The sequence below is a fragment of the Anolis sagrei genome, chromosome 5 (genome assembly GCF_037176765.1).
Source record: "Anolis sagrei isolate rAnoSag1 chromosome 5, rAnoSag1.mat, whole genome shotgun sequence".
NCBI classification, from domain to species: Eukaryota; Metazoa; Chordata; class Lepidosauria; order Squamata; family Dactyloidae; genus Anolis; species Anolis sagrei.
The window spans coordinates 195,325,601-195,342,095 of record NC_090025.1 but is presented as its reverse complement, the minus strand read 5'-3'; the positions used below and the strand labels follow the sequence as shown (position 1 = coordinate 195,342,095).

Sequence of the window (16,495 nt, the reverse complement as noted above, 5' to 3'; positions counted from 1 at the left end):
GCTCTTTAATTGTAGGTGCACTATAAATCCCAGAAACTGCAAGTTCCAATTGACAAAATCAATCCCCTCCAACCCCATCAAGATTCAAATTTGGGTGTATTGGTTATTTGTGCCCTATTTGGTCCAGTGAATGAAAATACATCTTGCATATCAGATATTTACGATCCTTAACAGTAACAAAATTACAGTTATGATGTTGAAACAGAAATAATTTGATATTTGGGGGTCACCACAACATGAGGAAATGTATTAAGGGGTCACAGCATTAGGAAGGTTGAGAAACACTGCCCTAAGGGCTATCCAATCCAACCCCCTGCCATTCAGGAAGGCACAATTCTAATCGCTCCTGACAAATGGCCTCTGTTTTAAAGCCTATTTTAGGTGTATTTATTATATTTCACAACTTCCTCACTCTAGAGAATGAATCTACTTTAGATCTGGTTTCTTCCTTCTGCAGAATGTTGGGGTTTGTAGTTTAGTGAAGCTGTTAAAGGCTCCTCCCTAAACTACAGAATTCTGCAGGAGGCAACGTCTTTGTAGACGGCCAATTCTCTCATACCATAAGCAACTTCTCCAGCAAAGGGTCACCGCCTTGTTGTGGCGCTGGAGCTTGAGCACCTCAATGATGTCATGAGCGAAACCGTGAAGGGCCACCCAAGACGGGACGGTTGTGGCAGAGAGGTCAGACCAAGCGTGATCCCTGGGGAAGGCAACGGCAAACCACCCCAGTATCCTTGCCAAGAAAACTAAATGGACCAGTACAACCAGAGATATGTCGGTATGCCATTGGAAGATGGGACTCCCAGGTCGGAAGATGGCCAAAATGCTACTGGGGAGGAGCAGAGGATAAGTTCAACTAGCCCCAGATGTGATGACGCAGCTAGCTCAAAGCCGAAAGGAAGGCTAGCGGCCGACGGTACTGGAGGTGAACGACGAATCCGATGCTCTAAAGATCAGCACACCATAGGAACCTGGAATGTAAGATCTATGAGCCAGGGCAAATTGGATGTTGTTATTGGTGAGATGTCAAGACTAAAGATAGACATTCTGGGGGTCAGCGAACTGAAATGGACTGGAATGGGCCACTTCACATCAGATGACCACCAGATCTACTACTGTGGACAAGAGGAACATAGAAGAAATGGAGTAGCCTTCATAATTAATAAGAAATTCGCTAAAGCAGTGCTTGGATACAACCCAAAAAATGACAGAATGATCTCAATTCGAGTGCAAGGAAAGCCTTTCAACATTACAGTGATCCAAATATACGCCCCAACCACAGCTGCTGAAGAAGCAGAAGTAGATCAGTTCTATGAGGATCTGCAGGACCTACTGGATAATACACCAAAAAGAGACATTATTTTCATTACAGGAGACTGGAATGCCAAGGTGGGAAGTCAAATGACAACTGGGATCACAGGCAAGCATGGTCTGGGAGAACAAAATGAAGCGGGACGCAGGCTGATAGAATTTTGCCAGGAAAACTCGCTGTGTATAACAAACACTCTCTTCCAACAACCTAAAAGACGGCTTTATACATGGACTTCACCAGATGGTCAGCACCGAAATCAGATTGACTACATCCTTTGCAGCCAAAGGTGGCGGACATCCATCCAGTCGGTGAAAACAAGACCTGGGGCTGACTGTAGCTCAGATCACGAACTTCTTATTGCTCAATTTAGAATAAAACTAAAGAGATCAGGGAAAATACACAGACCAGTTAGATATGATCTCACTAACATTCCTAGCGAATATACAGTGGAAGTGAAGAACAGATTTGAAGGACTAGATTTAGTAAACAGAGTCCCAGAAGAACTATGGACAGAAGTCCGCGACATTGTCCAGGAGGCGGCAACAAAGTACGTCCCAAAGAAAAAGAAAACCAAGAAGGCAAAATGGTTGTCTGCTGAGACACTGGAAGTAGCCCAAGAAAGGAGGAAAGCAAAAGGAAACAGGGATAAGGGGAGATATGCCCAGTTAAATGCGCAATTCCAGAGGTTAGCCAGAAGAGACAAGGAACTATTTTTAAGCAAGCAATGCATGGAAGTGGAAGAAGACAACAGAATAGGAAGGACAAGAGACCTCTTCCAGAAAATTAGAAACATTGGAGGTAAATTTCAGGCAAAAATTGGTATGATAAGAAACAAAGATGGCAGGGACCTAACAGAAGCTGAAGAGATCAAGAGAAGGTGGCGAGATTATACAGAAGATCTGTATAGGAAGGATAACAATATCGAGGATAGCTTTGACGGTGTGGTGAATGAATTAGAACCAGACATCCTGAGGAGTGAGGTTGAATGGGCCTTAAGAAGCATTGCTAACAACAAGGCAGCAGGAGACGACGGGATCCCAGCTGAACTGTTTAAAATCTTAAAAGATGATGCTGTCAAGGTGATGCATGCCATATGCCAGCAAATATGGAAAACACAAGAATGGCCATCAGACTGGAAAAAATCAACTTACATCCCCATACCAAAAAAGGGAAATGCGAAAGACTGCTCCAACTTCCGTACAGTGGCCCTTATTTCTCATGCCAGTAAGGTAATGCTCAAGATCCTGCAAGGAAGACTCCAGCAATACATGGAGCGAGAGTTGCCAGATGTTCAAGCTGGGTTTAGAAAAGGCAGAGGAACGAGAGACCAGATTGCCAATATCCGCTGGATAATGGAGAAAGGCAGGGAGTTTCAGAAAAACATCTACTTCTGCTTCATTGACTATTCTAAAGCCTTTGACTGTGTGGATCATAATAAATTGTGGCAAGTTCTTAGTGGGATGGGCATCCCAAGCCACCTTGTCTCTCTCCTGAGGAATCTGTACAAGGACCAAGTAGCAACAGTCAGAACTGACCACGGAACAACAGACTGGTTCAAGATTGGGAAAGGCGTACGGCAAGGCTGCATACTCTCACCCAACCTTTTTAACTTGTATGCAGAACACATCATGCGATGTGCGGGGCTTGATGAATGCAAAGCTGGGGTGAAAATTGCTGGAAGAAACATTAACAACCTCAGATATGCAGATGACACCACTCTGATGGCCGAAAGCGAGGAGGAGCTGAGGAGCCTTCTAATCAAGGTGAAAGAAGAAAGCGCAAAAGCCGGGTTGCAGCTGAACGTCAAAAAAACCAAGATTATGGCAACAAGAATGATTGACAACTGGAAAATAGAGGGAGAAAATGTGGAGGCCGTGACAGACTTTGTATTTCTAGGCGCAAAGATTACTGCAGATGCAGACTGTAGCCAGGAAATCAGAAGACGCTTACTTCTTGGGAGGAGAGCAATGTCCAGTCTCGATAAAATAGTAAAGAGTAGAGACATCAGACTGGCAACAAAGATCCGCCTAGTCCAAGCCATGGTATTCCCTGTAGTAACCTACGGATGTGAGAGCTGGACCATAGGGAAGGCTGAGCGAAGGAAGATCGATGCTTTTGAGCTGTGGTGCTGGAGGAAAGTGCTGAGAGTGCCTTGGACTGCAAGAATATCCAACCAGTCCATCCTCCAGGAAATAAAGCCCGGCTGCTCACTGGAAGGAAGGATACTAGAGACAAAGTTGAAGTACTTTGGCCACATCATGAGGAGACAGCAAAGCCTAGAGAAGACAATTATGCTGGGGAAAGTGGAAGGCAAAAGGAAGAGGGGCCGACCTAGGGCAAGATGGATGGATGGCATCCTTGAAGTGACTGGACTGACCTTGAAGGAGCTGGGGGTGGTGACGGCCGACAGGGAGCTCTGGCGTGGGCTGGTCCACGAGGTCACGAAGAGTCGGAGACGACTGAACGAATGAACAACAATAAGCAACTTGCAATATGTTCTCAATTCGCTTCTGACACAATTAAAAAGGCCCATTCATAAGTATGAGTTGTTTGTAAGTTGAATGCTTGTAACTCAGAGACTACCAATAATCAGATTTGCTGAAGAACAACCTGCAGTTATCTTACAATGCTGCTGTTCTTTTTTCCCCCTCCTTTTTAGTCTTAAAAGGACAACTGACATGATGTTTGGAGGAAAGCAGGTGGTCGTCTGCGGCTATGGAGAGGTAAGGCTTCAAATACCTGCCATGATGGATAATCCACCCATTCCTTATCTCTGTCCAGCCACCCCAGGCTCATTATTAGGAATGGTTTTGCTCCCCAAGCCTTTGTCCCTTCAGCCTGTTTCTTTCCTCCCTACCTGCTCTTCTCCTGCAGGTTGGCAAGGGCTGCTGTGCTGCGCTGAAGGCCATGGGCTCCATCGTGTATGTGACAGAGATAGACCCCATTTGTGCCCTGCAAGCCTGGTAAGCCATACAGGAGAGGAAGCAGCCTTTGGTCACTTGGGTGGATTGGACACAGGAGTGGCTTTCATCTCCAACCTTCTAGTGCCAGTACCCCACTAGTCCATCTTCATTCAGCCAGTGGTCGCAATCCAGCTAGTAGTGATGTGTTCACCAAGACAATGTGGAAATGGGGAGGGGCGGAATCGGGAAGAGCACCACTACTAAGTATTCCACTTAAGCAAGGGTGTCCCTTAGCTGTTTCAAAGAGGTTTACAAAGGAATAGGAACATTTACACTGCCTCCCGCAACCTCATGATAACATGCGACGCAGGACATCAGGGGTCCTCAGACTTTTTGAATCTATCCAAGGCAAGGCTTCCAAGGACCAGAAAAGACGTCTTAACTCAATTCCAACGTTGCTTCATCTGACTATAGATTCTGTACTTGGCACTTTTATCCCCTAATCTACTCTATGTCCCAAGTGGCCAGGAACGGATTTCGTTTCAGCCTTGACTCTGTTATCAATCTCTCTGTCTCAATCTGGCAGAGCACCGGAATGATTGGTTTGCTTATGCTGACTGAAAATATGTCTTCTATCTACTGGCTCATTAATTTCTGCAGCTGGCCCAGGTGCTGAGCTTTTCTTAGGCTCAAAATCCTGGGAATTCTCTGGTAGCAATTCAGGCCCTCTTCCAGGAACCATACCATCATCCCCAAACCCTTCAGGAACATTCTCACCAGAAAAGACACTTTGAACAGGAATCCCATTGTCATTCTCTGCATCTAGGGCAACCTCATCATTAGAAACATCATTAGGTACTGTGTAAATGTATTGAACACAATAATGTCACTACAGTCCCAAAATGACCTAATTCTTTTGAATGCTCAGCCTCCACTCACGGTTGGTTCTCTATCCCTAGCTGCAAAAGGATACTGTCAGTAATCGAGATTTCTTTTGGGTGGGTTACAGTAGGCATGGGCAAACACTAGACTGTGAGGAATTGTGGGACTTGAATTCTAAAACACGTGGAGGGAGGGCCGAAGTTTGCCCTGGCCTGGGTTAAAGTTGGTCTTCTGGTATTAGAGACCTGTCTGCTTCTTTCCCCCCAGCATGGATGGCTTCCGGCTTGTGAAACTGAACGAAGTCATCCGGCAAGTCGACATCGTCATCACCTGTACAGGTACGTCTCCTGCACTATATCGTTATTAAAGGTAATGGTTTTCCCCTGACATTAAGTCCAGTCGTGTCTGACTCTGGGGGGGTGGTGCTCATCTCTATTTCTAAGCCAAAGAGCCAGTGTTGTCCGTAGACACCTCCAAGGTCATGTGGCCAGCATGGAGCGTCATTACCTTTCTGCAGAATGTTGCACTCCAGGACTGGAAAAACCCTCTGACATTAAACACCACACCATTGGATAGGGAAACAATCCTTTTATTGAAGGTAGTTAAAAAGCAGTAAAGTAAAAAAGCACTTTAGAGAAATAGGTAAATCCAATTAGGGAGGAAGATAAGCAGGAACAAAGTAGTCCAGGGTAGTAGAAACAAAGTCAAAACTTCTCAAATAAAATGCAAGAAATCAGGAAACATGAATCCAAAGCATGAATATAAAAGCATAGAATCCAAGAATCAAAACCATGAAACAAAGACACTTAAAACATGCATTTCCAAGCAAAGTTTCCATGAAACAAGGACGAGATCTTGACTTGATTCCCAACGATGCTTCATCTGACTACATATCCTGTACTTGAGACTTTTATCTCCTCATTAGCTATGTCTCTAACGCTCCGAAATTGGTTTCACTTTAGCTGAGAATTTCTTATCTTTTTCTCTCGGAGCCTGGCAGAACGTCAAAGCCAGTGTTTGGCTCTCCTGTTTTAACTGATCTCCTCCCGTCTATCTATTTGCTTATTAATTTCTGCAGCTGGGCCAGGAGCTGAGCTGTTTACATGTTCCCTATCATGGGAACTCTCTGGTAACAATTCAGAAAGCATACCATCATCCCCTCACCCCTCAGGGACATTCTCATGGGAAACTACACTTTGAGCAGGGATCTCCTGGTCATTCTCTGCATCAATATCGCTAGCCAAACCATTGCCATCTTGGAACTCATTGACATCACTCCCCATATCCAAAGCACCAACTCAATCACAGGCTGAGCTCCAACACAGAAGCAGTAACATTGATCTACTCACACTTGCATGTTTTCAAACTGCTAGGTTTGCAGAAGCTGGAGCTAACAGTGGGAGCTCACCCTTCTTCCCAGATTTAAACTAGTGGCCTTTCAGTTAGCAAGTTCAGCAGCTCAGCACTTCAATCCACTGCGCCACCAGGGGCTCCCCGGGTGGTCTATAAATAAAGTATTATAATTATTATTATTATTATTATTATTATTATTATTATTATGTGTGAGCAGTATGTACAGCACTGATTGCTTGTTGTAATGGCTTACCTTTGTTTTGAACGACAGGAAACAAAAATGTAGTGACCAGAGAACATCTCGACAGGATGAAGAACAGTTGTATTGTTTGTAACATGGGACATTCCAACACCGAGATTGACGTGGTAAGAACTAGGCCTTTATTTTTTTTCCAATTTCTGTTCAGTACATTTTCAGAAAAGTAGGAAAGCTGTGGTTTTGACCTTTGAATATGTTTTAATGGATTTTAGCCGTGATTTTTTAAATGCAGTTAATATTTAATTCTGATTTAATGTTTGCATATTTGTATATTTTAAATTTTGCGCTAATGCTTTTATGTCAAGCTGCTTTGAGTCTCCTTTGGGAGAGATAAAGCGGGGCATAAATATATATAAATAAAAATGTAATGTTCATTTGTGGGATTAACATAACACAAAAACCACTGGGCGAATTGCCACCAAATTTGGCCACAAGACACCTACTAACCCAAGGAGTGACCATCACTCAAAAATTTGATTTTGTCATTTGGGAGTTGTAGTTGCTGGGATTTATAGTTCACCTACAATCAAAGAGCATTCTGAACCCCACCAACGATGGAATTGAACCAAACTTGGCACACAGTTCTCCCATGACCAACAGAAAATACTGGAAGGGTTTGGTGAGCATTGACCTTGAGTTTGGGAGTTGTAGTTCACCTACATCTATAGAGCACTGTGGACTCAAACAATGATGGATCTGGACCAAACTTGGCACAAGTACTCAACATGCTCAACTGTGAACACTGGTGGAGTTTGAGGAAATCAAACCTTGAGATTTGGGAGTTGCTGGGATTTATAGTTCACCTACAATGAAAGAGCATTCTGAACCCCACCAATGATAGAATTGGTCCAAACTTCCCACACAGAACCCCCATGACCAACAGAAAATACTGTGTTTTCTGGGGGTCTTCTGCGACCACTCTGACACCACGTTATGACCTCCCCAGGGGTCCCAACCCCCAGGTTGAGAAATGCTGCCTTAAGGCCATCTAGTCCAACTCCCTTCTTCACCAGGGCAAGAAAACATAATCAAAGTCGTCCTGACAAAGAGTCATTCAGCCATAGATATAGATAGATAGATATGATTCACACACACAGAGATATATATGCCAGATATAGTCTCATACATTGCAAAGGGACCCCTAAAGAAGGACAGTGATATGTGGCATGTTCCAGAGTAGGCAAACCAGACAATCTCCACATCAACACTGACAAGAAATACTGTTTACCCACAAGCATAAAGAAATCACATAGATTAGAAATCAACACTATTTTCCAGGTCACCAGACTGGGCCACAGCAACGCGTGGCAGGGGACGGCTAGTAAATATAATAATAATAATCTCAGATGTTTTGCCCATTAAGAATGAATGATACAAAACAGTGTCAGGGCTGACTTTTTGTGGCTGCATGCCATTAGTTCTTAGAAATCACAAAATGCAAGAACCAAAAACATCTCAATCAGATAGAAAGAAGGAAGGAAGGACTAGTAGCGAGTTAGTAAGTGAGTTCACACCTTTCAGGCATCTGCTGGCATGCCATTTTGTGTTCTGCTGCCAAGCAACCCTTGCAATAAACAGTTACTCAGGGCTCTTTGCCTCTTGAGTGGTTCCTTCAGCTCAAACCGTCCCCCAAATGTCAGTGTCAGAGGTGAGTAATCTGAGCCTTGCAATGGGCTTCCTCTGCCAGGACTCTGCTTTGCTCATTGTCCTTTATGGAGCCAAGCTGCAACAGGGTGGCTGCGCCTCTGGTTTGAGCGATGGGGGGATAACAGCTGTGGCATTTCCCCCGCCTGCAGTGATGTCCCTCTGACATTTCATTGTCCCAAAACCAGTGTGTATTTTGGGAACCTACGTTTTGGGTTAGCGGGCTCCTAATCTTCCTTCCCCAAGAATCAAGTATTATTAACCCAGACGGTACCTTCCTTGTGGAAATGACCTTCCCAGGGATGAGAAAGCATGGCTTCTGGAACACATGCACCCTACAGGGCATTTATATCACCCCCCAGGGTTTTTTTTGGTTTTTTTGTCGTGTCAGGAGCGACTTGAGAAACTGCAAGTCGCTTCTGGTGTGAGAGAATTGGCCGTCTGCAAGGACGTTGCCCAGGGGACGCCTGGATGATTTGATGTTTTTATCATCCTTGTGGGAGGCTTCTCTCATGTCCCCGCATGAGGAGCTGGAGCTGATAGAGGGAGCTCATCGGCCTCTCCCAGGATTCGAACCTGCAACCCAAGGGTCTTCAGTCCTGCCGGCAGAGGGGTTTAACCCACTGTGCCACAGGGGGCTCGAGGTGATATAAATCACCCCCAGGGTGATATAAATGTCAAGGACAAAAAATCCGGGGGAGAGGGGGAATGCCTCAATATTAGCCCTAGAAAGGGCATGGGCAAACCTGAGCTCTCCAGGTGTCTTGGACTTCAGCTCCCACAATTCCTAATATCCAGTTGAAATACAACAACGCCTGAGCTCTGCAAGTGCAGCATTTTTCCGAACGAAGCACAGAGGGTTTGAGGATATCCATAGAGTGACCAAGGTGCTTGTTTATAAAGCTATTGTCTCCCAACCCTGCTGTGGCAGCCACCTCTCCACAAAAGTCAACATTTACACTGAACTACAACACCGCCTGAGCTCTGTGAGTGCAGCATTTTTCCGAATTAACCAGAGTTTTTGAGGACCAGGACATCCTTAGGGAGACCAAGATGCTTGTTTATAAAGCTACTGTCCACCCAACCCTGCTGTGGCAGCCACCTCTCCACAAAAGTCAATATTGGCACTGAACAACAACACCGCCTGAACTCTGCGAGTGCAGCATTTTTCCAAATGAAGCAGATAGTGTTTGAGGACTGGGACATCCTTAGGGATACCAAGGTGCTTGTCTATAAAGCTATTGTCCTCACACTGCTGTAGCAGCCACCTCTTCACACAAGTCAACATTGACACTGAAATACAACACTGCCTGAGTTCTGCGAGTGCAGCATTTCTCCGAATGAAGCACAGAGTGTTTGAGGACCTGGACATCCGTAGGGATACCAAGGGGCTTGTTTATAAAGCTATTGTCCTCCCAACCCTGCTATACGCCTGTGAGATATGGACTGTCTACAGACGTCAAATGCAACTCCTAGAACGATCCCATCAGAGCTGCCTCTGAAAAATCCTGCAAATCTCTTGGGAAGACAGACGGGGAAATGTCAGCGTGCTGGAAGAAGCAAAGACCACCAGCATTGAAGCGATGGTCCTCTGACATCAACTCCGCTGGACCGGCCACGTTGTCCGAATGCCCGACCACCGTCTCCCAAAGCAGTTGCTCGACTCTGAACTCAAGAACGGAAAATGGAATGTTGGTGGACAGGAAAAGAGATTGAAAGATGAGTTCAAAGCCAAACTTAAAAACTCTGGCATAGACACTGAGAACTGGGAAGCCCTGGTCCTTGAGTGCTCCAGCTGGAGGTTAGCTGTGACCAGCAGTGCTGTAGAATTTGAAGAGGCACGAATGGAGGGCGAAAGAGAGAAATGTGCCAAGAGGAAGGCGCATCAAGCCAACCCTGAACAGGGACCACCTTCCACCTGGAAACTGATGCCCTCACTGCTGGAGAAGATGCAGGTCAAGAATAGGGCTCCACAGCCACATACGGACCTACTGCCAGGACACCGATCTTGGAAGGCAATCCTACTCGGACAACATAATAGCCAGTAGAAACTCTTAAAGGACATATTCAGTGTCTTATTAAACAGTCGGAAAATCACTAGTGGTCTATAGGTGTCCCTTTCTGTCTAATTTGTTTAACAGATGTTTACTGTATATTCCTTCATCAATCCATTTCTCGTGTGGCTCCCAACTCCATGCAGTTGCTTTCCTCTTCCCAAACCACGTAGGCTCTTTGCATCAGTCCTCTTATGTTAGTACATATTGGTGTCTTCTCAACCTCAGTTCCCAATTATTTTGGGGTTGTTTGCTTCTACTACCAGCTTCCTGGAAGTCAGTTTTATTTGAGTCGTGCTTTTGTGCCCTTACTGCACAACCCATAATGGTGCAATCTCATGGCAATTGAGCTAATCTCTGAAATGTCGCCTGGGAGCAATTTGAGTAAACACTCAGGAGCTTGATCTTGTGTGACAAGAGCCCCTCTGGCAACACTTAAGTCACAGGTTGTTTACCCGGCAATGTTTTTGTTCTTCCTTCGGGGAAGAGGTGACGGGGGCGAGGAGAGTTGTCACGACAGAAGGTTCATAAAATTCACACAGTGTTATGAGAAAACAAAGGGAGAAGTCTCTGATGACACTAAAACCTAGTGGGGTCATCCAATGAAATTAACTTCTTGAAGAGTCGGGATAAATAAAACTCGTTGCAAGGAACAAAAGTCCTTTTTGGAAGAGGTCACAAAATAGAATGGCCATCTGCACCTTTTAGATCAGCCATGGGCCAGCTTCAGCCCTCCAGGTGTTGTGGACTTCAACTCCCACAATTCCTAACAGCCGATAGGCTGTTAGGAATTGTGGGAGTTGAAGTCCACAACACCTGGAGGGCCAAAGTTGGCCCATGCCTGGTTTAGATGGAGGATAAGTGACTGGAAGCCTACCAAGGGTGCATCATTAACACACACCTAATTTTATGCCCATCCCTAAATTTTCTATTGAGGCCATGGAGGTAGTTTTTCTATATTTTCATTCCACCCAGCCATTTTAGGACCAAGAGAGGCCTTGAAAATGATTAGTGTGGCCATCAGCGTTCCTCAATAGCTTGCATCCCTGGTGTTTTGACTGCCAATCCCAGAAGCATTCCCATTTGCTTGGTGGGACCTGAGGATGATGGGACCTTGTAGTCCAGTGTATCTGCAGGACACGGTCAAAGATCTATATACATAATCTTTGTTGAAGCAGCCACTCGCCGTCTCATAGTCAAAGGCAGTCCGGAGTCATTGTCGCACCTCAGAGTAGAATCACCAAAGAACACACCAGCAGTAGTCTTTTATGGTTTACTAGCCATCCCCTGCCATGCGTTGCTGTGGCCCACATGGGGGTTCTGTGTGGGAGGTTTCGTGGGGTTCAGAATGCTCTGTGATTGTAGGTGAACTATAAATCCCAGCAACTACAACTCCCAAATGTCAAAATTCTATTTTCCCCAAACTCCACCAGTGTTCACATTTGGGCATATTGAGTATTGGTCCAGAGTTTGGTCCAGATCCATCATTGTTTGAATCCACAGTGATCTATTCACTGACAGATATTCCTGCTGTAGCAATTCCATAACGTTGCTGCCAGCAACTACCAGCTCCAGCTTCCAGCTGTTTATAGCACTTTCCCAAGTGCTCTCACCTTTTGGCCCTCCTCTGAGCCAACCAATTACATCTTAGTTGGATGGCTTCCATTCTTAATTGCAGCCTTAATTGCTGGAATGCTTAACTCCTGGTCTGCTTCTAAAGCCCCTGGTCAAGATGCTGCAGCCAAAGCTTAGCAAGAGTAGTCAAGGCAGTCCACAGTCAACATAGATTCAGCACTTACAGTTTTGATAATTAGAGAATGCCAAAGTCCTGGTCCAAAGGTCACATATGCCCAAGGCTCACCAACTAGTCCAAACAGAGTCCAGGGTCAGTCACAAAGATAGTCCAAACAAAGTAGCAGGCATAAGGAGTGTTCTGAGAGTCTGGTCCAAGAGTCAAACACACCACCAGCTCGCCAGTATCCACGACACAAAATACACGGTCTAAGGATCAACGTCACATGCTGAAATATCCAACACAACTATTGCTTCCCCCAAGGAGTGCTTTGAATGCGATTTTCCTGCTTCTTGGCAGAGGATTGGACTGGATGGCCCATGAATCATAGAATCATAGAGTTGGAAGAGAGCTCATGGGCCATCCAGTCCAACTCCCTGTCAAGAAGCAGGAATATTGCATTCAAAGCACCCCTTTGAGGTCTCTTCCAACTCTATGATTCTAAGGTGCTGTTGCAAACGTCCAGCTTTTATGCTGCCTCTGCAAAAGTCCTACCGCTGGTCATTCCTCTTTTGGGCCAAGTTATCTGACCTGCATCACAGCTGAATTGCACCCACTCTGAACTGCAACCAGGCACCAGGTGTTAATCCTGCCCTTCCTTCTGAAGGGCCTTATCCTGATCAGACTCAGCTGCTTCTACAGGATCGCTTTCAGTCATGTCAGGCTGTTCCTCTCTCATGAGCTCGGACTCTGCTGCAGGGAGGCAAACCCCCTTCTCCTCCTCCTCTTGGCCCAGGGTGCTGACCCCTTCCCTCACTCTGCATCCCTCCTTTCCTGAGTTTTCTTGTCTTCAGGGATAGATCCCTCAGTGTTAGGCTGCTGTTGTTTGCTTGGCCCTGACTCGGATGCTGGGCGAAGCAGCCCTTCATCTTTGTCCTCATCACAAGCCCTGACAGACACTGGGATTGGGAAATCCTGAACCTCCTAATTCTAGAGAGCTGGTCAACCTCACTCATCCTGCAAGGAAATTATTCAGTAATGAGAGGAGAGAGACCACTTGTGAAGTGAAAAGGCCCTTTGCTGCTTCCTCAAAGCCCTTCCTTGCCTTGCAGGCCAGCTTGCGCACGCCGGAACTGACGTGGGAGAGAGTGAGGTCTCAGGTGGACCACGTCATCTGGCCGGACGGGAAGAGGATTGTGCTCCTGGCAGAGGTAAGGGGGCACACTCTGAGGGGTAGGGAAGGTTAGTGTTCATGCACAGCGCCCAGACATCTCTAGTCCTTTTCCCTTCCCAATCAAAGGCTAGAAATCAAGGACATGAAATACAATAATTTATTCTGCAGATGCACTCAGGGGTTGTTTTTCAATTCAGACAAGCCAAGAAAGTGTTAAGGAGAGTGCCACATTTGACTGTCTCTGGATCATGGGTTTTGTAGTCTCAAACATGCACAATCCAAGATATCAAAACTATTTTTTCCCTGAGTTGTTGTCGGTTTTTTCGGGCTATATGGCCATGTTCTAGAGGCATTCTCTCCTGAATCACTAGGTTGTTGTAGGTTTTTTCAGGCTATATGGCCATGTTCTAGAGGCATTCTCTCTTCAGGAGAGAATGCCTCTAGAACATGGCCATATAGCCCGAAAAAACCTACAACAACCTAGTGATTCTGGCCATGAAAGCCTTCGACAAAACATTATTTTTTCCCTGTCTGCAGTTTTCCCTTCTCAGCTTATCCTTCAAATCCATCATCTCTGTGTCTCTCTCTGTTCCTAAACATCCTTTGTTTTCTTTTTGTTCTGTAAACAAATCCTGCATCTTCCCATCTGTTTTGGGTCAGCCTGATCTCTCGCTACCCAGATGTCTTGCCCTGGCTTTTAGCAACACTTACCTATCTCAAATCCCTTCTTGCTCTTTCTTGCTCCCTTCTTTTCCTTCAACCCTTCTAACTTCTTCTTTAATTCACTTTACATTTCCTGTTCTGAACAGTAGGCAACAGTAGGAAGATGGCCATCCCTTTGAAGTCGGGTAGCAGAGGGTGGGCCCAGCAACGCACCTGGAGCCCTTTCTTTCTGGCTGATGAGACCACTGGCTGAGTCCACCTCCCTTTGGGCTTGTACTTGCTGTTTCTGCCTCATATTTACTGTTAATGGATATGGGGACTAGGCCAGTTGTTCAAGGTTCCTTTCAGGTCGGAGCAATCTACTGGTTAGGAAAGGCAGGGTTCAATACTAATGCATCTTTGCGTTTCAGGGCCGCCTGCTGAACTTGAGCTGCTCCACCGTCCCCACCTTTGTGCTGTCCATCACCGCAACCACCCAGGTGAGTGGAATCTTATTGCTGTTTTGTCTTTGTGCAGAAAGCTTGGGAAAAGCTATCATGGTTATGTTGGCAGTAGGATGCTGAGATTTGTAGCTCAAGAGCAAAAAATGAAAAGTTAATTTTGTAACCAAAGAAAAAATAATGTTCTGCTCTTGGTACTGAAGCGCTTGGCTAGAATCATGTCCATGACATATGCATGCATAAGTGTGGACATACCCTTACTTATTTCTCTCTTTTTCTTTTGATGGAACACAAGATGTTCTTCTGTAGCCCTTTGTGCAAAACGCTCCAACTAGCCACCCAACAACTTACAGGAGGGGTCATTACTGTTGCTGTTTACGAATTGGGAGATTAGAGTGCAGGGGGACAATTGTTGTACCCTGGTCAGATTCTGAGTGTTCAGATGAGGAAGCAGGGGGTGCTGGGAGGGATTCAGAGAACTCAGAGGAGAGTGAAAGAGGCCCAGAGAGAGATGTTATGGAATCTCCTGGCAGTTCCCAAAAGAACATTGAAGGTGATAGCCGTTCCCATGGGAACCTGCCAGAAGTACAGACTGAGCTGTCAAGGTCAGAGAGATTGATACTGAGAAAACAGAGTTTGCAATTAAAACAGACTCACTTCTCCAAGCGACTTAGAGATAAGGGAAGCAGGTGCGGGAGAAATGATTTCATGGGAGGGATTCTGGCTTTTCAAAAGTGGTTAATGCTGGTATAATCTTTGTGAGAGCAACTTTGCATTCAGTGAGGAACTCTGGAATTCATGCAAGCAAGTTTTCAAGTTGTTCCTGTGTCATGGTCTTGTGAGGTGTAGACTTGCCTGCCTTGGATTTATGTACCATGTCTTTGGATATCTCAGTGGAATTGTTTTAGAGACTTTCTCTGAATGGCTTTCTGGACTCTTGGCTTTTATGGAAATACCCTTATGAACTTTGATTCCTTTTTTATATTTGCTTGCTTTTCATATAGCAGCTTTTATTATAAGGTAAAAGGTAAAGGTAGACCCCTGACATTAAGTCCAGTCATGTCTGACTCTGGGGGTGTGGTGCTCATCTCCATTTCTAAGCCGAAGAGCCAGCGTTGTCCGTAGACATCTCCAAGGTCATGTGGCTGGCATGACTGCATGGAGCGCCGTTAGCTTTTATTATACTTTACTTTTAATAAATCATAGCAGCCCCTTGAGTAATTCTTGTGGCGTAGTGTAAAATAAACCACGTGTAATTCATGTTTGATCAGCCCACACACTGCCTTGCCAGAGAAAGAAAATATGCAACGCAGGTGAACAATAAAGAACAAGTAGTTTACTCTTCATAGTTCAGAACAACATATGTACAATGTGATCAGTTGCATTAGTTCACATAATGTCCTTTTATGAGAGATTTAAAATTGTAATTCTCTGTCCATATGGATAAACTCCTTCAGCAGCTCATGATGTGAGATCACACTCTAAACTTTATCTCTCTCTGCTTGCCGTCTTCTCTCTGAACACTCTCGTAGCTCAAGCCTGAACAAAAATGTAACCGTATCCCAAAGTCCCAGTCTTAGCTGTTCCCTGGCATTGCCCAACCAATCAGCTTCATGCATCTTATTTTACAGTTGACACACACACATTCACTGATTCCTTGCATGCTCTAACAATTCTTTGTATGTCCTTCTGTTGTTCTGTTTTCCTCCCATTGTTTTATATTCTGAATTACAGAGCTGTACATGCATTAGGCTTTCTTCACTGGGAATGCTTTGTCGATGCTTTCTCTCTTTCTCTCTCTTTCTCTCTCTTTCTCTCTCTTTCTCTCTCTTTCTCTTTCTTTCTCTCTTTCTTTCTCTCTCTCTTTCTCTCTCTCTTTCTTTCTCTCTTTCTCTCTCTCTTTCTTTCTCTCTTTCTTTCTCTCTTTCTTCTTTCTTTCTCTCTTTTTCTTTCTCTCTTTCTCTTTCTTTCTTTCTCTCTCTTTCTTTCTTTTTTTTCTCTCTCTCTCTCTCTCTCTCTCTCTTTCTTTCTCTCTCTCTCTTTCTTTCTTTCTTTCTCTCTCTCTCTCTTTCTTTCTCA

The 16,495-nt window shown here is 45.1% G+C and overlaps 1 protein-coding gene across 3 annotated transcripts in view; it reads left to right on the top strand.

Moving 5' to 3' along the window:
- Positions 1-16,495, top strand: part of AHCYL2 (adenosylhomocysteinase like 2) — a 175,830-nt gene that overhangs the window by 149,392 nt on the left and 9,943 nt on the right. For all 3 annotated transcript variants that reach the window (XM_060776372.2, XM_060776370.2, XM_060776371.2), the window contains exons 9-14: positions 3,972-4,035; positions 4,187-4,275; positions 5,365-5,435; positions 6,722-6,816; positions 13,252-13,350; positions 14,387-14,455. In XM_060776372.2, the coding sequence (XP_060632355.2) occupies positions 3,972-4,035; positions 4,187-4,275; positions 5,365-5,435; positions 6,722-6,816; positions 13,252-13,350; positions 14,387-14,455 (487 nt within the window). The remainder of the gene's footprint in view (positions 1-3,971; positions 4,036-4,186; positions 4,276-5,364; positions 5,436-6,721; positions 6,817-13,251; positions 13,351-14,386; positions 14,456-16,495) is intronic.